We start from the raw sequence: 26,496 nt of genomic DNA, 5'->3' as shown, positions 1-26,496 counted from the left end.
TATGATTATGAGAGACGCCGTAGTAGAAGGCTCCGGAAATTTCGACCACCTGGGATTCTTAAACCTGCAACCAAATCTGAACACAGGCGCGTACAGCATTTTCGCCTCCATCGAAAATGCAGCCGCAGCAGCCGGGACTTGTTCCCGCGACCTGCGGGTCAGCAGCCGAGTACCTTAGCCACTAGACCATCGGGGCAGGGGATAGTCAGTCCTTCGATGCTTCAAATCCATTGAGTGACTATGGTTGTTCCAACGTTGATTCTTAGGAAAGCCTACTTAAAAAAATTGAAAGACAACTTGTAAGTTCCAAAGTGTGTTCGGCGAAAGCCTGTAGCCACTCAACTTACTATGCCATGTATTTTCTTCACACTCCCAGTGGAATGGCGCACACACGGAATGTGGACGTGTTTTCTTTTTTTTATTTATAACGCAAATTGCTTAGAGACGCAAGACCATTTGATTTGATTCCTCTAAAACACGGGCACTTAACCACTGTGGGTGATCGGCCAAGAAAGCGTAGCGTAACTTTTATATGATCACTACAACAAGGCTTATGAACTCATTTACATTTAAATACAACCAAAATAGTAAGTAATAAAAAACATACAGAGAGGGGGAAATGAAGAAAAAAATAAAAATGTGATCTGAGGTTTTGCGATGACCAGACAGATGCGTTTACTTCACCCAGCCATTAGAACCTATGTGTTAAAATAATCTGCCTCCGTTTCGCATGCATTCGTATTCTAGGCATTGTGCAGAACCCATCCGCGTGCCTGAGCTGCCATAAGCCCCGCCGCGGTGGTCTAGTGGCTAAGGTACTCGGCTGCTGACCCGCAGGGCGCGGGTTCAAATCCCGGCTGCGGCGGCTGCATTTCCGATGGAGGCGGAAATGTTGTAGGCCCGTGTACTCAGATTTGGGTGCACGTTAAAGAACCCCAGGTGGTCTAAATTTCCGGAGCCCTCCACTACGGCGTCTCTCATAATCATAGAGTGGTTTTGGGACGTTAAACCCTACATATCAATCAAATCAATCAATGAGCTGCCATAAGTCTTATGTCAGAAGGCGGCACACTGACCCCCCCCCCCCCTTTCCATTTTCCACCGAATTTTCGCCATGGCATACAGGCCCATTTAGAGTAAGTGCCCCCCGGCCCCTCCCCCCTCCTGACGAAAAAAAATTCTGTCTATGCCACTGCCTAGGGGGACACCACAGCTGGCACTGTGCCAAGCGACCAGATAGTCACCACGAGTATGATACAACAAAGGCTTTCGCCTTGAAATTTCCACGGCTAGGGTGGAACCTCCCGCAATGCCTTGCCAGCAAAAGTAAAGCCAGTTTTTGACCCCCCCCCCTCCCCAAGGTGAAAACCACCGGATGGGGAAATTCTGGCGTTATACATTTATCGCCCAAGTTTAGGCGAATTTTTCACTATGTCCGTGTTGTCTCTATTGTTCTTTGGGTGAAGCCTCGTGAATACTGAGCGAGGATATGCTCATCGATGGCCTCGCTGGAATGCTAAGCATGTCCTTCCAGTGTGGCCGGGGCCCACTCCATCCGCCCACTCACCCAAAACGCGTATTGCTATATCACGGCTGCATATGAACGCAGCGTCGTCATCATCATCATCATCATCTAGAGCGTCATCATCATCACCATTCGTTTGATCTTTTTTTTCTTTATTCCCTTTCCACTCTGGTCGAGTGATCTGCGTGACGCCTGCTACTACTATAATCCCTATAATATACTAGCCATACTACTAAGTACTATTGTTACAGCAGCTGATGCATCTACCACAACAACAGCACCACTACCGATAATTAGTGCTACTGCTACTATGCTGCTACAACAGCACCACCACTGATAATTAGTGCTACTGCTACTATGCTGCAACAACAGCAACAGCAACAACAACAGCAGCCACAGCAGCAACAACAACAACAACAACAACAACAACAACAGCAACAACAACAGCAGCAGCAGCAGCAGCAGGTAGAGGGATGACCGTAGACACGTCGCTGTCGCACGGGTAGGCTGATACTTTCATATCGTTGAGATGGCAGGACAGCCCGCTGGTTTCGCTTATCGCTGAAGATATCGGTACGGTGGTGAAATTAATCCATGCCGTAACCTGAACGACAAAGCAGAATGGATTAGTGAACTGCATCGTAGTGCTGTTCACACGCCCACTAAAGGCGCCGGGATTCCACCGGCTCTTCATATAGGCAGCCGTCGAAGATGTTGTCGTCCGTCCGATTCCTTCGTTTGGTAGAGGGATAACCGTAGACACATCGCTGTCGCACGGGCAGGCTGATACTTTCATATCGTTGAGATGGCAGGACAGCCCGCTGGTTTCGCTTATCGCTGAAGATATCGGTACGGTGGTGAAATTAATCCATGCCGTAACCTGAACGACAAAGCAGAATGGATTAGTGAACTGCATCGTAGTGCTGTTCACACGCCCACTAAAGGCGCCGGGATTCCGCCGGCTCTTCATATAGGCAGCCGTCGAAGATGTTGTCGTCCGTCCGATTCCTTCGTTTGGTAGAGGGATAACCGTAGACACATCGCTGTCGCACGGGCAGGCTGATACTTTCATATCGTTGAGATGGCAGGACAGCCCGCTGGTGTCGCTTCTCGCGTAAGATATCGGTACGGCGGTGAAATGAATCCATGCCGTAACCTGGACGACAAAGCAGAATGGATTAGTGAACTGCATCGTAGTGCTGTTCACACGCCCACTCTTCCCTCATTCCTTCCCTTATCGGGAAGATGGAGGCAAGCGAATCATTACGTGTGCGCTACAGGTCGCTACACGTCAATGGGGCGCTAAAGGGCAATTCAATACCAGAACAAGTCGGGAAAGGGCGCCAGTGCAGCACTAATGAGGAATTTCGTTTCCTGCACAATGAACGCTTAGCATGCTGCACGTTTGGAACACTATAGCGCTGGCTTACACGTGAACGCCAGTTTCACCGAAGAGCTCATTCATTTGTCCGAGCTAGCGAAGCGATTGCGAAACGCCAACGCCATGAGTGAGATGATCAACGGAAGAGACAGGGGAGGCGAAAGGCCAGTCAATGCGAGTTGGCTTTCTGCTACGGAAGACTCAGACGCACGCCGAGCGTAAACAGAGGCAGGCGAATTCTGAAATTCTTGCTCCGCAGTTTCTATAGCTTTCACGGTGCGGAACTGGTTCGATATTTCAGAAGCGAAGCCCCTTCGGCACGCACTCCGCCTTCGCCGTCATAGCTCCCAGCGGCGCACAGGCGCGCCGAGCAAGACAGGTGCGCGATCCCGGCAAGCGCGGCACGGCGGCAGATGACTCGCTCAGTCATTCCCGCCTCTGAGCGCCGCAGACACTCCAGCAGCGAAATCGGGCATATAGTCTTTGTGTCCCATATCTAAGGAGCTTCGCTCATCGGTTGGATTCATACACTAAACAATTTCTATAGGTTCACTTAGTGTTCTGGTTGTATATTGCTGCTCCTGGCACATAACTGCGCACAACGACAGTATGATTTCTTTTAATGTGACTCCCTAAAAACACATAGGTGTTTCTTCGTTTCTCATGGTGACGATAAGTTCCGCAATGACTTCGAAAAATAGTCCATTAGTTTCATCCACGGTGTAAGAATAGTTTCTTACACCGTGGTTTAATCTTCTAAGATTGACAAAATCTTGCTTCAGGCTGAAATGTGATGTTCTAGGGCGAAGAAAAAAGAAGACGCGAAATAAAACACGAGTACACAGCACTGGGACACAGCGCTGGTGCGAACACTCGTCTGAAGCTTGTGAAACAAGGAAGAGTTTTATTACCAAAGGCTCATTAGAAGGTGAGCTCGAGGCACTCCAACATCAAGGGAGACGGTGAAGGCTTGTTGATAGCACACCTTCAGAAGGTTTCTTTCTAGCGCGTGTCTAACTTTCTCCGTTCATCCCACACGAAAAAAAAAGGAAACTGTATGCCAGCGAACTCATGAGCTCGTTCAAGGAAGAAAACGAGCAGCCATCTTCGACGTCGTGGGCTCTCGCGGACGCTAATAAACCTCAGTGTTAGCCTTAAAGCCCATGTCGGTTGTTCTCTTTGCCACATATCTTAAAGCGCACTGCGAAATGTGTACACCGCTTGGTTCTTTTTATTCACGGAATACATGTTCTTTCTTCGCTCACGCAAGTCGTCACTTCGCCCTCACCATTTCCCACAGCCCGTATCCACAGCTGCCCCCTCCCTTCCTTTGTTAGGCTGCATGAGAGGGTACAAAGCGCAGACCAACGCCTCCTAGACACACTAACGCTAAAGAAATCAGTTCTGTTCTAGCCACGAGGAAGAAAAGTCCGCTCGTGGAAGCACACAACCCCTGGTTACGCTTTTTTTGTCACAACCTTCCATCCGTACCTTCCAGCCGTTCTTGGAGCGCACATACAAGGCACATACAGACATGCAAGGTGCTATTTAATAAAGCTATGGAAGGCCCACATCCTTCCATAGTTCCATTACGTCAGTGCCGCACGTCTTCAACGCGATGCGATCCTGCATTATCTTTATCTGTTCTGCATTAAAGTGACTCTTCCAGTCACCGACGAGACCCTTGCGGACGAAGCCTCCGTTGTCCGGCACGTCCCAAATGTCGCCGAAGGTGACCTTCAATTCATTCGTCAATTCCTGCCTGACCTGAGCCGGAACAGACTCGAAGAGTCCGGTCCAGCATCTTTGCGCCGAATTCAACGATTTCATGCTTAAAACGCTAACTGATGCCAACACTCGTTCCAACAACTCGGGGTGCTTTTGGATTCTCTCGCCGTACTGCTCCTCACCGAGGAAGTTCGCTATTTTCTGAACCCAGCCAGCTGTGTCTTTTTTGAGCTGCTCGTAGGTGATGAACAGCAAGTTCGAACAATCTCGGTGGGTGTACCAGGAAAGTAAGTTGTCGAAGTAGTCACCGTAGTCGACCTTGCCTTCCACGAACATGTTGAAGAACTGGTCGAACGTGCCATCTTGAAAACGGTAAGTCGGTAGTCGCCTGCGCAAATGTTCAGAAAGAGTGCACGTACTTTGAGTACCACGATGCAATAACACTCGGATGCTTGTCGCTGCGTTGCATACCCGTAGCATCACGCATTTTGGGAGAAGAAAAATAATAAAGGAATCGCATTTACAAACCAGTCATCATATACAGTCGGAGGGAAACAATTATTTAAGGAAAAAGTGGAGAGGGAGATCCAAGAGCGTTTATGGTTGGAATATGACCGGGGCTTCACTGGCCTTACCAGCCCGCCGAACTTGATCCAGGAGCGCGAGCTGCACTCCTGGGTCCGAGCTGACGAGTTGTGCTTCCCACTGCTCCATACTAGGTGTTAATGTCTTGCCGAGAAAATTGGCTAAGTCACTTGGCTTCCGATCACACATCCACGAGATGTGGTGAAGAGTAGACGGTCCTACCACCGCATCACGGACACGCGACCGCGTAAAACGTCGGACATATCACGTGCAGCTTCAGCAGAGTTAGTCTGTCATATGTCTGTCAAACACCTTCCCGGCTCTATTTATGGTAAAAAGCTGGACAGCAGGGTTGTCAAAGGACAGTATTTGCACCTACGCCACGGGTGAGAGAGGGACCGATAGATTAGGTGGCGCAGGGTCTATCCTGGAGCTCCAAAGAATACGAGAGAAGATGGCTCTTTCCCCGCGTAATGGCCAATGGGGACTTTTGAGGTCAGAGTAGATACTTGAGTAAACACACGACGGGGAGCGAAAGAAACGAGTATCGATTGACGTCAGGTGGTATTCTGCATGCCACTTCGTCAAATCGGGGTGAGGTGGTGGTCTCGTTGTTCCCAGCGCGTGTTCGCCGGATCGGAGGCCCTTCCAACTGATTCGGATATAACTATGCACCGCGGAGTCGTCATTAACCAAGCCAATAAATATCGGCTGCGTTCACACTGGGTTTAGAAATACAATCGGGAAGCATCCCGATAAGGCAGAAGTTCAAGAATATATCGAGGCTTGACGAGATGACTGATAGTGTCTCTGCAGCCAAAGTTGCGATGAGTGGCCGTGTCTTCTGGGTAGTCTTCGAGCCAAAGCCACTCGCGAAATGCCTGCTCTACCTACATTCCCTGTACAAGGACTTTTCATCTATACCGGAAGCGTATATCGAAACTCAAGCACGCTTATGAATGAGATCGGAGATTTGAAGTCTGGCAAGTAGACTTGTGTAAACCAGATAAACAGTGTACTTTTACTTTGCCAATTACTCGGCTGATAATCTATCACTCGTCCTCCTACGTTGTCGAGGCCAGCTAGTATAGCGATAAAAGATGAAACACCAGCGTGGAAACAACGGACATAAAGGCTGTCGTCGAAGACGGGAAAAGGCTCGCGGAAGGGGCTAGATAAAGACGTTCGCAGGCAACGTACACAACATGTACGTCCAGTGCACCTATAACTGGAAACTGACCTCGGTGCATAGTCGGCGAAACGGAAGCATCAGTGGGCAGCAGGTCCATTCACGAACCGTAGGCCGGTTTCGGTTACAGTATGTAACGCAAATGTCGGCCAGAAAATTGACCACCTCTAGCCAGGGGCAGGGGAACGTCGTAAATTGATGTTCTACGCGCTCATTTGTCTGCGAACTTAGCCATATCAGAACTGAGCCATATAGAGTTTCGCTGTAAGGAGAGCCTCTCCAGAGTATTGCAGGTACCCGCCTTTGCCATTGCTTCAGCTTTTTGCACGCTTAGACGATAACAAAGAGGCGTAGTCTTGACGAGATACGGCGCAGCGTACTGTCAGTGAACCAGACTGGTTCTACGGTACTAATCGTCAATATTGCCACGTTCCATTTCACAAGTTTTTGTTATCGTTCCGAAACACCACACGATTCTCGGCGCAAACCGCGCCTGCAGGTTTCGAGAAGGTTCCGGACTGTAGTAGATCATTTCGATAAGATCACGCCCACTGTGCGAACGATACAGATTGTTCTGGAACCTACGCCACCGCCAGCGATAACGCTAGAACATTCGACGGCAAGGGTATAAATGCCGACGCGCTTCGCCGCTTGTCAGTATTGATCGAAGGCCGATGCTGCGTTCGCCGCTATCAGTCCGAGACTGTTATCTGTGCAAGACTGCTGCTGTAATTAGACTATCCCTTTACCGGGTACAGGTTCGCCCAAATAAACAGTTAAATCCCAACACGAAGTTTTCTGTCTTTGGCCACGTCACGACCCCGTGACATCTGGTGGAGGTGCTGCTTCGTTCATGTACCGGACGCCCCCGTCAAGCCGTGAACCCAGCCCCCTTCGCGGAGAAGACACCGACGCCAACCAAGAGCAGCGAACGAGCCGCCGACAGCAAGGTCTCCCACCGGAGTACGGCCTGCTACAAGACAAGGCGCGGAAGACCAAGACCATGACCTCGACTGCGGCGACAATGACAACCGGAGCGTCCCAGCCCGCGATCGTGATTCATCAACCCAGGGAACCACCAACGTTCCATGGCTCATCGTTTGAAGACCCGGAAACCTGGCTAGAAACATACGACCGTGTGGCCGCCCTCAACCACTGGCACAATGAAGAAAAGCTCCGTCGTGTGTACTTCTACCTGGAAGACACCGCAAGGACCTGGCTAGAGAATCGGGAGTCCACGCTCCGAACGTGGGATGTCTTCTGCGGCGCATTTCTTCAAACGTTCGCAAGCGTCGCTCGCAAAGAGAGGGCCGCTGCTCTACTCGAGACCCGGGTTCAGCTACCAAACGAAAAGGTTGGAATTTTCACAGAGGAGATGACCCGCCTATTCCGTCACGCTGACCCAGACATGCCTGAGGAAAAGAAAGTTCGTTTCCTTATGCGAGGGGTCAAACAGGAGCTCTTCGCGGGACTAATGAGGAATCCACCGAACACCGTCCAAGAATTTGTATCCGAGGCGACCACCATCGAAAAAACGCTGGACATGCGCACCAGACAGTATAATCGTCGCCTGACTCCAGAATGCGCTGCTGCTCGAGCCAGTGACTCCGACGACCTGCGTGAAACGATCCGAGCGATCGTGCGGGAAGAGCTGCGCAAACTGTTGCCTTCGGCGCAGCCTCAAGTGGATTCGATCGCCGACATTGTGCGAGAAGAAGTCCGGCAATCGCTTCGAATTCCCGAAACACCGCCGCCCGAGCCAGAAACTATGAGCTACGCCGCTGCAGTGCGCAACAACGCTCCTCCCCGTCCACGCCAAAACGCCGCCCCGTCACACTTCCGTCGCCAGACGCCACCGCCGCCACCACCCCAACTGACGTTCTACCGTTCCCCAGCGGGCCAGCGCAGTGCACCGAGAAAAACGGACGTTTGGCGTGCACCTGACAACCGCCCGTTCTGCTACCACTGCGGCGAGGCCGGGCACACATACCACCGTTGCCAGTACCGACAGATGGGACTGCGTGGCTTCGCCGTCAATGCACCGCGTCCGCAGCCAGGAGATCGGCCACGTGACATCACCCACTACCTGGCAGGAACTCAATGGACACCACGAAGTCCTTCCCGTTCGCCGTCGCCAAGCCGCCGCATGTCACCGCACCCCCGGCAGTACTCTGGCCCAACACGGGGCCGGTCTCCTAGCCCGTATCCGGGAAACTAAGGGCAGCAACCGATGGAGGTGCGGTTGCTGTGCGACGAACTACCGAAGATCCGACGACGACGACGCCGACGCGACGGAGCTTTTTGAACACAACCCCAACCAGGAAAAGCCCTGAAGGAAAAAGCTCACTTACCGAAGGTGGCCGGACGACGCAACATGGAAGCAGCGGAACAAGCCGACGCAGCCGTGACCCGACGCCACGCCCTAACTGTAATGCGAGACGGCGAACTAGCGACCTCGACGTTCTTATCGACGGCCACAGTGTGACTGCTCTCGTCGATACTGGAGCCGACTATTCTGTCATCAGTGGGTCGTTCGCCGCGAAGTTAAAGAAAGTTAGGACAGCTTGGAAAGGCCCTGAAATCCACACAGCCGGAGGTCATCTCGTAACGCCTGCAGGAATCTGCACAGCGAGAGTCACCATTAACGGCCGTATTTATCCTACAGACTTCGTAGTCCTACAGCGTTGCTCGAGAGATGTCATCCTTGGCATGGACTTCTTATGCCTCCATGGTGCTGTCATCAACCTAAAAACAAGGTCGATAACGTTATCCACAGAAGAAGCACTACCGCCGCGCACGCCGTCAGGACACCATGCCTTGAATGTTCTGGAAGAACAAGTCACCATTCCGCCTCGCTCAAGCGTCATTATTTCAGTCGGCGCTCCTAAATCACCTGACTTGGAAGGCGTCGTTGAAGGCAGTCAGCATCTGTTGGTCACCCGAAATATTTGCGTCGCAAGAGGAATTGCAGAGCTGCGGGGAGGCAAAGCAACGGTTATGCTCACGAATTTCAGCAATGAGTACAAACATGTGAACAAAGGAACAACGGTCGCATACATCGAAGAAATTGTCCAGAAGACGACGAAGCTGTTGCTGCTTGGCTAAGTAGCTCTGTCTGCTGTTATCGTTTATTTTTGTTTATATTACGGCTCAGCACTGCTCAAGACGTCGGACGACTCGAAAAGGTACCTGCCGTATCGGCGACCGACGGGTGCTGCGCAGCCCGCCGCGTCGAAAGGTGCTAGAAGAAACGAGACAAGCATCAGGGAGAGCGCCGCCATGACCTCCCAAGGTGTGACACAAGGTCAGAAGCACCAGCTGGTCTGCGCAAGCATACCTGACTGCAAGCGACAACACAGCGCTGAATCAGAGGACGAATCAACTGTCGTCGGGGACCACAACGGGGCGAACCTCACAGATCAAGACATGGACGAGGGTGGTTTCCGCCTTGTACGACATCGCAAAGACAGGACGGTGGGCATTCCTGTCTTAATCGCTCCAACATCCGAAGGAGCTAACTTGAGGCAAGTGAACCCTATTCACCTATACTCGGAAATTGAAACGATTCTCGGTGGAGCCCCAGTTAAGAGCCGTTTCACAGCACAGGGAGCCCTGCTTTTGGATATAGAGACAGAACATCAAGCTAATATGCTTCTAGAGACAAACACTATCTGCGGCCTTGCCATATCTGCCCGTGTACCACACAGCTACATGAAAAATACCTGCATTATAAAAGGGGTCCCAAGATGGTACTCGGACAAAGAGCTGTTAACCTACCTGAGACCTCAGGGAGTATACCACGCAAGAAGGATCATACGACGAGTCCAAACCTCATCCACCGAATGGGAATCAAGGCGCACTGACTCTGTAGTTCTCACATTCGCTCCCAATTCGGAACGTCCAGAGAAAATCAACCTTGGCTTCACCAGACACGAGCTGGTAGACTACGTGGAGACGCCACCACGCTGTTTTAAATGTCAGCGTTTTGGACATGTTGCCAAGCACTGTCGTGGGGAACAAAGGTGTAAGCGCTGTGGGGGGCCTCATGACTTTAAGACGTGTACAAGTAAAGAAAAACTTGTGTGTGCAAACTGTGGCGGCGACCACCCAGCTAGCTACGGCCGATGTCCAGCACGAACAGCTGCGCAGCGAAAAAATAAGACGTTTGTCCTCGGCCCGAAGACTGTGAACGAACCATCGCTCACAAAGAAGACTTCCGGCGCGCCACAACTTGGCGTTTCGGATAACGAGTGCGCAGGAAATTTTCCACGCCTAAATCCGACAAGAGCTGGTACTGAGTCAACGCAAGTGCTCAACGCTGGTGAGAAATGTATCACGAAAGAGTCCGCCAAGCGCACCTACGCTGATGCACTGAGCCCATCTCAAGTACCATCTGGAAGCCAACAGCAAGAAAACCTCGAGCACGTTATTCGCGCTCTGTTCACAGCACTGCGTTCACACGTCGCTAAGATGCCTGCGAGTTCAACGAAGGATATGTTGGGAGCAGTCCTGGCTCTAGAGTCAGTGTTACTTTGCTCTGCTTCCACAAACACACAGTAGAATAATGGCGCTGTCTCAGCCACCTGGTCTATTTTTTCCTTCAAAAGTGCCCTTAATAATGCAATGGAACTGCGCCGGTCTTCTAAAACGCCTGTGCGAACTCAACCTTTTCCTGCGCGACATTCCAATACTGATTCTAGCCCTCTCCGAAGCCGGTCTACCGAATGCAAGGACGCTCCCAGGGTACATCCGACACGGCAACCCGAGCATAACGTCGTTTGCAAATGGAAGCGCAATGATATACATACGGCGGGAAATACCTCACGTCACCCTACCAGTGCAAGACCTCTGTTCCAACTCACTGGAAGTCGCTGCTGTGCAAGTGTGTCTGGGAAACCGAAAACTGAGTGTGGTATCGGTGTACATAAGCCCACGAAAAAAGGTCTCTATGGAGACTTTCCTAAAGGACCTCTGCACTCGATGTCCCGCTCCTCGAATAATCTGTGATGATTTTAACGCGCACCATCCACTCTGGGGTGATAAGAGTGTAGATTTTCGAGGCAGGGAACTTCTAGCAGCTGCAGATGCTGCCGACTTATGTGTGGCGAACGATGGTAAACCTACATTTTTCAGGCCACCTGATTCATGGAGTGCAATAGACCTTGTACTTCACTCCACGGACCTTCTGGTATCATCGACCACGGCTCCAGACAAGATGGGCAGCGACCATTTCCCCATCTTCACCAATATCCTGGGATTTCGAACTGCTGGTCGGCAATTCTGCAATGTAACACGCTGGGACACCTACAGAGAAGTGTTGGACAAATCCACTGGTGAGCTGTTTGCAGATATGTTGCAAAGCAAGCGATCAGCAACTTCATTGCTGAAACTGCCTGACCATTTTCCTGCTCCAGACTTGAAATTGAAGAACCTCTGCGCAGCACGTAGACGAGCGGAGCGGAAAATAATGAGAACAAAAGGAAATCCGTCTGCGAAAACCGAATATAACAGGATAAACGCTGCAATTCGTCGCCATACAAAAAAATTAAGACGAAATCAATGGGCCGCTTTCTGTGAGAGTTTATCAACGTTTACGCCCTTGACAAAGATATGGGCAGTAATAACTAGTCTTTCTGGGAAGATCCGAACAAACAGGCCATTCGAAGCACTCGCTTTGAAACAAGGGATAGATTTGCAAACCCTTGCAGAGGATTTCGCCGACGTGTACATACCTGGTAGACCAGCAGGAGCGGCGATTCCTCTGTCACCCCAGTTTTTCCACACGATGGATACGCCATTCACCTTCCGAGAGCTGGATATGGCATTTAGCAAATTAAGAAGACGCTGTGCCGTGGGTCCCGATTTGATCAGCAATCAAATGCTGACAAATCTACCATATGAGCGAAAAAGGGCTCTTTTGGACATATTTAATCATGTCTGGAGCACGGGAGAGATCCCACTTGTTTGGAAGACAGCATGGGTGGTGCCAGTCCTAAAGTCCGGAAAGGATCCTGCGAGCCTCGCGTCATATCGACCGGTATCTCTAACATCATTCGTATCTAAGTTGATGGAAAGATTAATATGTACAAGATTAACTTGGTACCTTGAACAAGGAAGACGATGGCCACCATGTATGACCGGATTTCGCCCACGACTGAGTGCCCAGGACAGTGTTTTGGACCTATTAAGCCACATCGAACACCACCGCGTCAGCGGACTCTCGACACTCGCCGTCTTCATGGACGTTGCCAAGGCATATGATTGTGTGCTTCAGGCAGGCATCGTGAACGGGCTCCAAGCCATGGGTGTGTCGGGAAATGCTCTTCGGTTCGTACATGAATTTCTCAGAGACCGCTGTGTCCGTGTTAAGCTTGGAAATGTAACGAGCGAAGAGAGACGCGTTTCCCTCGGCGTCCCACAAGGAAGTGTTCTATCTCCCTTGCTTTTTAACGCTGCCATGGCCAGGCTTCCCGACACTCTGCACTCAGCTCTGAAAGCAGTTAAAATATCCATCTACGCCGATGACATCTGCATTTGGATCTCAGGGTACCAGCACAAACGTTTGGCCCGGATAGCACAGAGCGCTATTTCAATCATTGAGCGTCACTTGTTGACACTTGGCCTATCTTTATCAGCGGAAAAGTCGGCCTTCATGCTCTTCCCGGGAGTGCGACGGAAGTCAACACGTCTGTCGCTGAATATTCGAGGCCACTCAATTCGTTGTGCAACAAGTGTTCGCTTCCTGGGCATTACCATCGACAACAAGCTATTATGGCGACGTGCGGTTGATGGTATAGTAACTGCATCAGTGCAAAGGATCAACGCTCTTCGTCGCATGGCAGGGGTTCGTTGGGGAAACAATCCTATGTCCATGCTTAAATTGAATGATGCGCTTATAACAAGCCGCATTCTTTATCAGCTGCCCCTGATATCACCATCACCAAGCCAGTTCGAACGCCTAGAGGCAGTGCACAGAAAGGGTCTTCGCTTGGCGATGGGAGTCCCTCAGGCGGCTTCAAACACGAAGGTCACCAATGAAGCCGAGTCTCTTCCGCTCCGCCTTTTGGCGTCTCAGGCCTTATTGACGCAGCTGTCAAGACTGGGCGAGTCCTTCGCAGGCACGGCGCTTCTCCGGCGGCTAAGAGCAAGAACTGGCTCACATTTCAACGCGGCACTAAACACATTTCAATATTTAGGCTTAAAACTGCCTAAACGGCGCCCTATGGACCCGCCATGGTCTTTTGTGGATGTTGCGTGCAACTTCAGCGTACCCAATCTACCAGCGAAGCGCACCATTCCAGCCGCGGAAGCAAAATTTCTTGCGCTGGACCACTTGAGCACCATGTACCGTTGCCACCTACAAGTGTACACCGACGGATCAGTGTGCACACAGACTGATAGCTGCGCAGCGGCTTTCTGCATACCCAGCCTGGGCGTGTCATGGTCGGGCCGCCTGGATCGCGTGGTTTCGTCCACAACGGTAGAAAGCGCTGCAATTACGGCGGCTTTGCGAAAACTGCGATCCTTTTCTGCACGAGATGTTGTAGTGCTGACTGACTCCAAATCGGCGCTACAAAGACTGCATCGTGGCCTACCTCAAGAAAAGTTCACTAGGCAATCTCTGGCACTAATCAAACACCTAAATGGCAAGAGTTTTAATATAAAGTTCCAGTGGATCCCATCCCACGTTGGTATTCAGGGCAATGAAAAGGCTGATGCCCTTGCATGCGAAGCACGTACATCGTTTCCAAAAGTAAGAACTCCCAAGACTTACCAGAACAACAAAGATGTGATACGCAATCATTTCAAGGCGATCTACAGGTTTCCACACCAAGCATGTGTAATTCATGGACTTTCTCGTGAAGAAGCGACGCTGTTGTACCGCATTAGAACCGGCTCCGCATACACCCCGGCCTGGTCATTCAAGACTGGGAGATACGCTTCCCCGTTCTGTGCCTTCTGTGGTGACATCGGGGATATTGAACATTTCATTTGGCTTTGCCCACAGTTTGATGCGCAAAGAGCAGCGATGATCCGCACCTTGCGAAAAGGCTGTCATAGGCGCCGGACAGTTGATGACATCATCTTTCCTGAAGGACCCGCGGCAACTAGGAGGAACGTGCGACGAACTTTGTTGGTCTTCCTGCGAGACACTGGGCTGTCTGACACGTGGTGACATTTTCCAAATTAAGGAGATGCTCAGGCGGAACAATTGCCGGCCATGCAGGCCAGGCTAACCCCGCCTGCTGCAACACCACCACCACCACCACCACCACCACCACCACCACCACCACCGAAGAAATTGTCGAAGCCATCAGTGCTTTCACCCTCGACGATTCTGCGGAACCTGCTCAGAGGAACCAAGCCCCTCCCATAGCTTTCGACGTCAATCCCAGACTTCCGAACGATAAGCAAGAACAGCTCAAGGCCCTGCTCCTGCAATACGAAGTTTGCTTTTCGTCGTCATCGAAAATTCGGCAGACCCCAATCACGAAACATCGAATCATAACCGAAGAAAATGCCAGACCACTCCGTCAGAGTCCGTACAGGGTTTCGACGCGAGAACGTGAGGCAATGAAGAGACAAGTTGATGAAATGCTGCGAGATGACATTATCCAGCCGTCCAAGAGTCCGTGGGCATCCCCCGTGGTGTTAGTGAAGAAAAAGGATGGGACCCTACGTTTCTGCGTCGATTATCGCCGCCTGAACAAAATCACAAGAAAGGACGTGTATCCTCTCCCACGAATAGACGACGCCCTTGATCGGCTCCATAACGCCAAGTACTTCTCGTCAATGGACCTCAAGACTGGCTATTGGCAAATCGAAGTCGACGAAAGAGAGCGAGAGAAGACGGCGTTTATAACACCGGACGGCCTCTTCGAGTTTAAGGTGATGCCCTTCGGCCTTTGCTCAGCGCCTGCAACTTTTCAACGCGTTATGGATACAGTACTGGCAGGATTGAAGTGGCAGACTTGCCTTGTGTACTTGGACGACGTCGTCGTGTTTTCCTCGAGTTTCGACGAGCATCTTCGGCGCCTTGAAGCTGTACTTCAAGCCATCAAGACGTCCGGACTCACACTGAAGCCAGAAAAGTGCAGACTTGCGTATGAGGAGCTCTTGTTTCTTGGGCACGTTATCAGCAAGTCTGGAGTTCGTCCCGATCCACGGAAAACAGCCGCCATCGCCGATTTCCCGCCGCCCACTCACAAGAAGGCCGTGCGCCGATTTCTGGGCCTGTGCGCCTATTATAGGCGGTTCGTGAAAAACTTCGCCCGCATCGCCGATCCTCTCACTAACCTTACCAAGGCCGACTCGGAGTTCAAGTGGGAAACGCCACAGGAACACGCTTTCCAGGAGCTTAAACATCGCCTCCAGACGCCTCCGTTACTTGCCCATTTCGACGAATTCGCCGAGACAGAAATACATACTGACGCAAGCAGCGTAGGTCTTGGCGCCGTTCTTGTGCTGAGGGCTGACGGACTTGAAAGGGTTATTAGTTACGCCAGCCGATCGCTATCCAAAGCAGACGCAAATTATTCCACAACAGAAAAGGAGTGCCTCGCCATCATCTGGGCTACGTCGAAATTTCGCCCCTACCTCTACGGCAGGCCCTTCAAAGTTGTGAGCGACCACCACGCCTTGTGTTGGCTAGCCACCTTGAAGGACCCTTCAGGTCGCCTCGCACGATGGAGCCTGAGACTTCAAGAATATGACATTACTGTCATTTACAAGTCCGGCAAAAAACACTCCGACGCTGACTGTCTCTCTCTCGTGCGCCTGTCGACCAACCGCTACCCGACGACTCGGATGACGACTACTTCTTGGGAACGATAACTACCGATGACTTCGCTGAACGACAGCGGGCCGACCCGGAACTTAAAGCCCTAATAGAATACCTCGAAGGCAGGATCACCGAAGTCCCGAAGGTATTCAAGCGCGCACTTGCGTCGTTCTTTCTACGAAACGGTCTTCTACAAAAGAAAAACTTTTCACCGCTTCGAGCTAAGTACCTCCTTGTGGTGCCTTCAGCTCTGCGACCAGAACTCCTGCAGGCCCTGCACGACGATCCGACGGCAGGGCACCTCGGTGTTTCCCGCACGCTCGCGAGGATACAAGAAAGGTACTACTGGCCACGTCTTACCACCGACGTCTCTCGTTATGTGAGGACATGCCGGGACTGTCAGCGACGCAAGACACCGCCGACAAGGCCAGCGGGACTTCTGCAGCCAATTGATCCACCTTGCCGACCTTTCCAGCAGATTGGTATGGACCTACTGGGGCCGTTCCCGACGTCGGCTTTCGGAAACAAGTGGATCGTGGTAGCTACCGACTACCTCACCCGCTACGCCGAGACAAAAGCCCTGCCAAAAGGCAGTGCATCAGAGGTAGCTAAGTTTTTCGTCGAAAATATTGTCCTACGTCACGGCGCCCCGGAGGTCCTTATCACCGACAGAGGAACGGCATTCACTGCCGACTTAACTCAACCGATCTTGGCATACAGCCAAACAAACCACCGCCGGACGACAGCGTACCACCCACAGACCAACGGCCTCACCGAGCGGCTTAACAAGACGATCGCCGACATGCTGTCAATGTACGTCGATGTCGAACACAAGACGTGGGACACCATCCTTCCGTATGTGACCTTCGCATACAACACGGCGGTGCAGGAGACGACGCAGATATCTCCATACAAATTGGTCTACGGAAGGAGCCCGGCAACGACGCTCGATGCCATGTTACCCAACGTCACCGACGAAGAAAACCTCGATGTGAGCGAGTACCTTCAACGCGCCGAAGAAGCCCGACAACTTGCGCGTCTTCGTATCAAGAATCAACAGATGACCGACAGCCACCGTTACAACCTTCGACGACGCTTCGTGGAATACCAGCCCGGTGAACGTGTTTGGGTGTGGACGCCGATACGCCGACGTGGACTAAGTGAAAAGCTTCTGCGACGGTACTTCGGACCGTACAAGGTGGTTCGACGTCTCGGCCCACTTGATTACGAGGTTGTCCCCGACGGCATCACGAACTCTCAACGACGCCGATCGCGACCTGAAGTCGTCCATGTCGCGCGCCTCAAGCCGTTTCATGCACGTTAACAAACTGAAACAGTGTTTTTTTTGTATTGTTGTTGTATTGTAATTTATTCATTGTACTTTCTTGCATTATTATTGTACCTTCATCTTTAGTTAAAGCATCGGGACGATGCCTTTTTTCAGAGGGGGGCAATGCCACGCTCCATTTCACAAGTTTTTGTTATCGTTCCGAACCACCACACGATTCTCGGCGCAAACCGCGCCTGCAGGTTTCGAGAAGGTTCCGTACTGTAGTAGATCATTTCGATAAGATCACGCCCACTGTGCGAACGATACAGATTGTTCTGGAACCTACGCCACCGCCAGCGATAACGCTAGAACATTCGACGGCAAGGGTATAAATGCCGACGCGCTTCGCCGCTCTTCAGTTGTTGATCGAAGGCCGACGCTGCGTTCGCCGCTATCAGTCCGAGACTGCTATCTGTGCAAGACTGCTGCTGTAATTAGACTTTCCCTTTACCGGGCACAGGTTCGCCCAAATAAACAGTTAAATCCCAACACGAAGTTTTCTGTCTTTGGCCACGTCACGACCCCGTGACAATATATACAAGGATAATAAAGGTTGCAGCGCGAGCACGAATGTGCTAGAAAAAACAGACGAAAGTCGAGGTATGGAACAACACGTGTTGTCCTCTTTGCCTTCCATACCTCGACTGTCTGTTTTTTCTAGCACATTCGTGCTCGCGCTGCAACCCTTATTATCATGAACTCAAACCAACTAGCCCAAATCGCCATTCTTCTTCTTCATACACATTCTTGTTCTTCACAGGGACAAAGGGGACATGATGGACACGACATTCACAACGCCCGAGTGCTCAGATTGGTCGAAATTTCCGGAGCCATCCATTACAGCGTCTCTCATGTAGCCATATGGTGGTTTTGGTACGTTAAACCCTAAGCATCAATCAATCAACACTCGCAACTAAATGTATTTCACAAAAAGAAATCATCAGGTGTAATGATTAGTCACCCACAATTCCAGCTCTCAACTTTATCGATATACTAGGAAGCCAAGCCTGGACGCACAAACAGAGCAAGTGATACAAGCTGCATAGCCTGATGGTGACGTCCATGTAGAATGTCTCGAACTATACCTTTTGACTTTAACGTTTGTGCACGCAGCCAGTAGGCATCATTGTGCGCTGAGGGTTTAGCTCATCGGGTCAATCAAGAGGAATTATGCGTATGAAACCACCTATCTACTTTACCTCTCAATAAAATATTTTGCTTCTCTCTCGTTCACTGCGTCTTCACGGTGAAGCATGAAGAATCCATAGGTTTATTCACTTGCTCCAACACGTCCTCCCCTCCACCCCCACGCCACGTCTTCAGTGCCACATAGAAGGACCACTATTCACACGAAGAGACAGATAACGCCTGCCTCTCACTTCATACGGGTCGTCGTTCTTATATGTGGCACGCTAATGCATGCTGCAGTTATGAAAAAAGAACTTGTCCGATCACCAATCTTTCTGAAGCAACTTCCACCCCCTTCCTCAACAAACAACTATAGTTCATATTTCACACCAACCCTCCCATTCTCTCTTACGAATAAGTACTGATCCAACCCTTCCCCCTTCTCTACAGTTAAAATTCGAAGTAAACCCATGATAGAATCACTCCCAAAAGACAAAGCGGTACCAACGTGGATACAGCTGTAGAGATGCAAAACCAGAACCTTTAGGCATATTAAGACACTATGACACTAATCTACTGCAACTCTGTAAGCGACAGCATAGCTACACTGGCCATCGTCCAGGCTACCAACTCACCTTGTGTGATAGTAGAAGGACACGCAGCAGTCGTGAGGGTTTCTGGTTATGTAGATGTACTTGGCTTTCGGCGAGTACGGGAGCTTGCCGAACGGTAGGTGAGTCTTCAAGCAAGCAGGCCGCGGCGTGGAGCGGACACCGTCTGCGCCCACGAAATCCAGGTACGTCGACAATTCCTCCGTTGCTCCGGATTTCCCCGGAGATTGGCCGCAGTTCAGCACTGCGCTGACGATTTTCCGAAGCCAAGTGTTTCCGCACTTCGGGTAGCTCACGACGAAGACGTCGTCATCCCGAGGCCTGTAGGACATGGCCGACTTGATGCTACGCTCCGTGAACATTCGGCTTAAGTGCAGACCTTCGATCACGTGGTACACTGACAAGCGCTGGTTTCTCCCGTCCTGCGAACGCACCAGTTAGATTTTTGAGGTGGATATTTCAGATGCCCCCTCGAAGGAGAAAATTCGGCATGGACGTCAATACTAGTGATTCAAATGGTCATCACGTATTGGTATCACTGCATTACGTCACCATGACGTCACATGCAACCAAATTTGTGACGTAATAGTGAAGTTTGATAACGCTATCATGAGGTCACTGTGACGACAGATTTTACGTGACCTGTGGTGCCGTAATGAGGGGCTATGGTGAGATCATTACATAAAATCGTCATGAGAAAGATGGTAAGAGATTGGCCGGTCAACGAAAGCAGTGCAAAAGCATGTAGTTTAATATCAATAATGAGAAAAAACTACTATATTATTATTATTATTATTATTATTATTATTATTATTATTATTATTATTATTATTATTATTAATATTATTATTATTATTATTATTATTATTATTATTATTATTATTATTATTATTATTATTATTATTATTATTATTATTATTATTATTATTATTATTATTATTATTATTATTATTATTATTATTATTATTATTATTATTATTATTATTATTATTATTATTATTATTATTATTATTATTGGTGCCGAAAGCTTTCGGAAGGGGGAAGCGGTGCGTTAACATATCGACAAAGAGAAACAATTGGCCCGGTATCTGCATGATAGGTATCACATGGAGATAACTGAACACGCTCTGAAAGACGGAGGAAGCGTCAAAGCAGTGAAAAAAAAAATTGGATAGGAAAAAATCAGATGTATACTATAAGAGACAAGGAATGCAAAATAACTACCAATATGGATAGGATAGTTAAAATAGCGGAGTTTTACAGAGATCTGCGCAGTAAGGCATATAGGAACTCGCAGTAACCCAGCTGACACCCCACCAGTAATGATAGAAGAAGTCAGAAAAGCCTTGGAGAACATGCAAAGAGGCAAAGCTGCTGGTGAGGATTAGGTAACATCAGATGTGCTGAAAGATGGAGGACAGATTGTGTTTAAAAAACTAGCCACCCTGTTTACTAGGTGTCTCCTGACGGGAAGAGTACCAGAGTCTTGGAAGAACGCTAACGTCATCTTAATACATAAGAAAGGAGATGACAAGTACTTGAATAACTACAGGCCGATTAGCTTGCTCTCTGTAGTATACAAGCTATTTACAAAGATAATTGCTAACAGAGTAAAGAACACATTAAAATTCAATCAACCAAAGGTACAAGCAGGATTTCGAACAGGCTACTCAACAATCGACCACATTCATACTATCAATCGGGTAATAGAGAAATGCTCAGAATATAGCCAACCGCTATACATAGCCTTCATACATTACGAGAAGGCGTCTGATTCAGTAGAAATATCAGCAGTCATGCAGACACTGCGGAATCATAACATCGACGAAGCATATATAAACATCCTAGATGAAATCTACAGGTGATCAACTGCTGCCAGTCCTTCATAAAGAAAGCAACAAAATACCAATCAAGAAGGGTGTAAAGCAGGGGAATAGAATCTCCCCACTGCTATTTACCGTGTGCTTACAGGGGGTTTTCAAAGGCCTAGAATGGGAACAGTTAGGAATAAGAGTTAGTGGAGAGTACCGTAGTAACCTGCGCTCCGCCGATGACATTGCATTGCTGAGCAACTCAGGGGACGAATCGCAACTCATGATTATGGAGTTAGACAAGGACAGCAGAAAGGTAGGTCTTAAAATTACTCTGCAAAAAAACGGAAGTAATGTACAACAACCTCGGAAGAGAGCAGCGCTTTGAGATAGGTAATAGTGCACTTGAAGTAGCAAAAGACTATGTCTACTTAAGACAGGTAATAACCGCGGAGCCGAACCACGAAATGGAAGTAACTAGAAGATGAAGAATGGGGTGGACCACATTTGGCAAACACCCTCAAATGATGACAGGTAGATTGCCACTATCCCTCAAGAGGAAGGTATATAGCAGCTGCATTTTGTCGGTACTTAGCTACGGAGCAGAAACCCGGAGACTTACAAAGAGGGTCCAGCTTAAATTGAGGACGACGCAGCGAGCAATAGAAAGGAAAATGGTAGTTGTAACTTCGAAAGACAAGAAGAGAGCCGAGTGGATTAGGGAGCAAACCGGGGTTAAGGATATCATAGTTGAAATCAAGAAGAGGAAACGGGCATGGGCCGGGCATGTAGCACGTAGACAGGATCACCACTGGTGATTAACGGTAACTAACTGGGTTCTCAGAGAAGGCAAGCGGGTTAGGGGGAGACAGAAGGTTAGGTGGGCAGATGATTGAGAAGTTTGCGGGTTCAAATTGGCAGCAGCAAGCTTAAGACCGAGTTGACTGGTGGAACATGGGAGAGGCCTTTGTCCTGCAGTGGACGTAGTCAGGCTGACGATGATAATGATGTTTATCTGCATGTTACACAGCAAATGTCGTCAAAATACGATAGTCTTGCGCCTGGAGCGTGTGAACAAGGCGTTCATTTGATGTTCTACGCAAGAAAATTGGTGAATGGTATTCTGGAGGCGCTGCTTCAGAGTGCCTCGAGCGTTCAGCGGAGGCGAACGAGCGCATCGAATCATGTCACACATGAGACATGAGCGCTATCTGCCAGTTATCTTAGAAAACGAAGCACGCACCGTGCGCGCCCGTCTTGGACTCGATAAGGTGTAGAACGCAAGGCGACGGGTAGGTGCCGCCACCGTGTCGTCTTAGCAAAGTGTAGGAAACATTTGCCTTTTTGAGCATCGGGTTGCACTGTCAGAGCAGCGTGATAAATGCTATGGTCCTTAGAATTACTTACGGTCCTTAGCCACACATAGAAAATATCGACGTGTTGTTATGGTGCCTCAGATATGCGCAATAATTGCTTCCGAATAGACAGTCGCACAAGTATGAACGCTAAAACTTGAGCAATATTGGTGGGCGCTGCGGATGGGGTCCGCCATTTGGGGTATCGTTTGGTGTCCTTTAGCGTACCATTAATGGCGGACAAAGAGACAAACGTACAGACAGACAGACCAAAATGATGATGATGAGCCGCCATGGCTACAGATGGTGCTGACTGACACTCCCACGTTTAAATTCACATATAAATCCTAAAAAGTGGCTGGGAGGATAGCTGCCGTGGTAGCTCAGTGGCAGAACATCGAACGCGTAATTCGAAGGTCGTAGGTTCGGTTCCTGCCCACGGCAAGTTATCTTTTCACCCACTTTTTCTTCTTCAAGTTTACACAAACAGACAAATGTTCAAAGAGACAGACTGAATTTTTTTCAGTCGAAAGTCCCCAAGAAAGACTATCGTCTCTAAAAAAAAACAAGGTCACGTGGGTCAACACGTCGACAGTGAAAAAATAGCTCGCATTCACTTTGAGTCGTTTAAATAATTACCTGGATTACATCAAGCACCACAAATTCCTAGGTAATCTGTGATTTTTCTGTTAAACAACCTCCATTATTCTAAAACTGCACATTATTTTATAAAACCACTCAATTTTTGGTCAATACCCCACAGTGGGTATCCGCCATGGGCAATAGGTGAACAGGAGTCGTTGCAGGCGATTGCATAATGGATCCTGTTTTCTCTCACTTTTTTTTTACCTTGACACAATTCAGCTTTCGTGATCTCCTGCGGATGTTCTGGCATGCGTTGCCTACAGTAGTCTCGCCAGCAATACATACGGTCCGCAGGAACGCCCTAACAACATCCTTGCAATAGGTTTTGCGCGGTCTCACTGTTACGAGCTTTTTAGATGCGGAGCATCTTATACTCGCGCCTTGTAGTGCGCCGTCCGCACCGCTTCTCGAACATTCGACAGCTGACGCGCGCGCATGCGCCGTCGCGCCGTCGCGCCGTCGCCCACTCTTCCACCATCTGTGCATCCCTTCCTCCTCTACACACCGCGCGCGCTTCACTCCTCCACCATCTGTGCACCCTTCCTCCTCTACACACCGCGTTCGACATCTACAATTCTCCTGATTCTCCAGTGGACGCGCATGTGGCGTCGCGCTTCGAGAACATTCAACAGCTGACAGTGCATGCGCCGTCGTGCTGTATATATACTCAAGGTCGGCGCTCGCTCGCTCAGTTGCCGCTCGTCGGTTGGTTTGTACGGCGCGTCGACGTCCAAGGTCGCGGTGAAATGAATTCCAACGAATCCACAAACACAATGATCGACGTCCCTTCGACCAGCGCCGCCCTTTCGCATACGTGTGTACGTGTTCACTCATTTAACACCCCCTCCTACAACCACGTTAACCAATTTAGCCATCGACCCAAGTAAGTCGCAATTTAACACCCCATTTCACAACCACGTTAACCAATTTAGCCATCGACCCAAGTAAGTCGCACTTTAACACCCCGTTAGCCAATTATATGGTCCGCATCCTCCTCAGTGTTCCCCCGAGGGAAGGTGCGGTCAATTTTTTGTTCTTCTACTCTTTTTTTTTGTTTTACTCTTTCTACTGAAGGTGTGGTGCCTCGCTTCGTACGAAGTGTATCAAGGCTAAACCAAGGAAGGAGGACTGAAGCAACGGACGTAAAAACTGGGTGGTATATTTAACGAGTAACATCAGATTGGGCGAGCCACTAATACAGAGAAGTTCAGGGATGATGGAAGCTTGAAGAAATGAGAAATTGTCAAGCTGGGCTTGCCACTGGCGCTGGCGTGGCGACAAAGACTTTTCCTTTGTCAGGGTACTGACGGCTTTCCTTAGCATCGGATACCAAACAAAAAGCCTTGTGTTTTCTTGTTCAGTACCTTCCGCCATTCATCTGCCCATATAACGCGCCGGTCTATATGATATACTTGCCGGACTCAGTGTAAACTTAATTTCCTCGATCCCTCGCTTTCATATCGCTGAGCCAAACGACGGCTGGTGTGGCTTGACAAGCACATGTCTTGAAAACTAGCCACCAACGTTGCCGTTGGTGGCTAATTTGCGCTAAATACGCTAAGTAGGCTGCTTTTCGTTTATGTTTACTTGTGAAGCAGCGCTCCTTCCTTCGACTTTGCCCAACTTTCAACGTTACCGGCTACTTTTCGACCCCTTCTAACGACTATAGCGACGAACTCTTTCACCTCGTTTCATGACTACCTTCTTGTTACTTTTAAACTTCTCGTCTTACTTATTGAAATCGGTTTTGTTTGTTCATAACTAGGGAAGACTGTCCGTAAAACCACTCCTGTTCTGTTTGGCTACAAATTTGGTTATAATACACGTCTGCTTTCGTTCCTTTTCGCTTGAGTTCTGACGCCTTTCCAAGTCCATTCAACAACAACAACACCAGCGACATCTGATGAAGCTGTCCCCTCATGTCCACGGAATCCTATAGACTATAGAGTAGCCGCCAACGTGAGACCATCTACCGTTAAACCACTCCATGCACTGAACATATTTTATTCATTATCCTCCTCCTCTCTTTTCTCTCTTGCTTCACACGTGTGCGTCACTTGGAACTGTGCAAAAGAAACTAGTCTAGCCAGCCCATCCGCTACTTTATTCAGGTGTGTCACGAACTGATTGAACGCGATCACCAACGTAGAGATAGCACAGGCTTACAAATTACACACATTTCACAATATTTTATTGCTTATTTTTTTTCTATGATTTACGGGTGTCTTGAAGCGATACGTTCCACTACTTCTTAACTCTGGACGCAACGACAGCACAAATTCGCAACTCACTGCGACACCGGATGATGCGCGCGCTTCTTTCGGCGTCACTTGGTTCGGAGTTTCCATGCTGCCTATAGGTGGTGCGAGTAGACGGCCACTTACGCGGCACCTGAAAAGACAAAAATAATGTATGAACTCACTCCTAAGCCAATATACGGGTAACTCACAGTCCCTTTAATGCAGTACTTCGGAGAGAACAGGTATGAGAGCCAGCGCTCTCACCGAACTTACCGGGCCGATAAACAACTCCGAGTCCAAAAAAACAGAGTAACTTCTTTCTCTCCACCGCTCTCTCTTTTACAGACGCTATCTCTTCCTCACGAATTGTTTCCTCGTGAAACACGTGGACAACATCAACGCGGAGCGTTGAGCGCCTATCAGTTATTCCACGCCACTCGGATACACGCTGTTATCTCCTCCCTACGCTGTCCGCGCCGCGGTGGATTAGAGGCTAAAATGCTCGACCGCTTATTCGTAGGTCACGGAGCCGATACCGGCCGCGGTGGTTGCATACATTTGGGTGGAGGCGAAATGGCATAGCTGCACGTTAAAGAACACCCAATGGTCTATATTTCCAAAACCCTCCACTACGGCGTTTCTCATAATCATATCATGGTATTATTATTATTATTATTATTATTATTATTATTATTATTATTATTATTATTATTATTATTATTATTATTATTATTATTATTATTATTATTATATCCCTCTCCTACGCAGCTGAGAACACACCAAAGGAAGTAAAATCAGTTGATCACGCTAATGCAAGATAATGCGGAACATGCGTGCGACTGGAAAGCAAAGCTAGAAAATTCGCTATCGTATATCCTTCGTACATGGTGCGATCGAGAAGTTGTCTCTTCGTGGGGTCACGTTAACAGCCTGCGGACATCGCGAAGACGGAAAACGCCAAACAATTCGCTGGTACTTCGCATCTTGAGAGGTTGTTCAGCAGGGGCCTTTTAAATAAATATATTACTCTTCACTACACGCGCAATCCGCCCTTCAATTAAAACAGCCTCGGCAGTTTCCAGTTCTGTCAACGTTCACGTTTATGCGCTCGACTCAACATAACTATTCCCACCTGCTCTCTTGGGCCGTTGCTGCTACGGCAGCGTCGCATAACCAAAAGGAGGCCG

At 49.3% G+C, this 26,496-nt stretch overlaps 1 protein-coding gene across 1 annotated transcript; it reads right to left on the bottom strand.

The window, feature by feature from the left end:
* Positions 1 to 3,784: 3,784 nt before the first annotated feature.
* Positions 3,785 to 25,579, bottom strand: LOC119167201 (sulfotransferase ssu-1). Its single transcript, XM_037418637.2, has 4 exons — positions 25,519 to 25,579; positions 25,361 to 25,460; positions 19,283 to 19,680; positions 3,785 to 5,022 (listed from the first exon to the last, which is right to left on the bottom strand). The coding sequence occupies exons 2-4, from the start codon at positions 25,415 to 25,417 to the stop codon at positions 4,464 to 4,466; spliced, it is 1,014 nt and encodes a 337-aa protein (XP_037274534.2). The 5' UTR covers positions 25,418 to 25,460; positions 25,519 to 25,579; the 3' UTR covers positions 3,785 to 4,463.
* Positions 25,580 to 26,496: the final 917 nt, after the last annotated feature.

The sequence above is a fragment of the Rhipicephalus microplus genome, chromosome 6 (genome assembly GCF_043290135.1).
Source record: "Rhipicephalus microplus isolate Deutch F79 chromosome 6, USDA_Rmic, whole genome shotgun sequence".
Lineage (NCBI taxonomy): Eukaryota > Metazoa > Arthropoda > Arachnida > Ixodida > Ixodidae > Rhipicephalus > Rhipicephalus microplus.
Note: the sequence above shows the minus strand (reverse complement) of the source record. Positions and strands in the feature narration are given on the sequence as shown.

Excerpts from the sequence above, each read along its gene's own strand:
- LOC119167201 (XM_037418637.2), bottom strand. The coding sequence starts at position 25,417 with ATGGAAACTCCGAACCAAGTGACGCCGAAAGAAGCGCGCGCATCATCC. Across the intron at positions 19,681-25,360 it reads GCGCATCATCCGGTGTCGCA|GACGGGAGAAACCAGCGCTT; the intron begins GTGAGTTGCGAA and ends GTGCGTTCGCAG. Across the intron at positions 5,023-19,282 it reads TCCTTCTACTATCACACAAG|GCGACTACCGACTTACCGTT; the intron begins GTGAGTTGGTAG and ends ACATTTGCGCAG.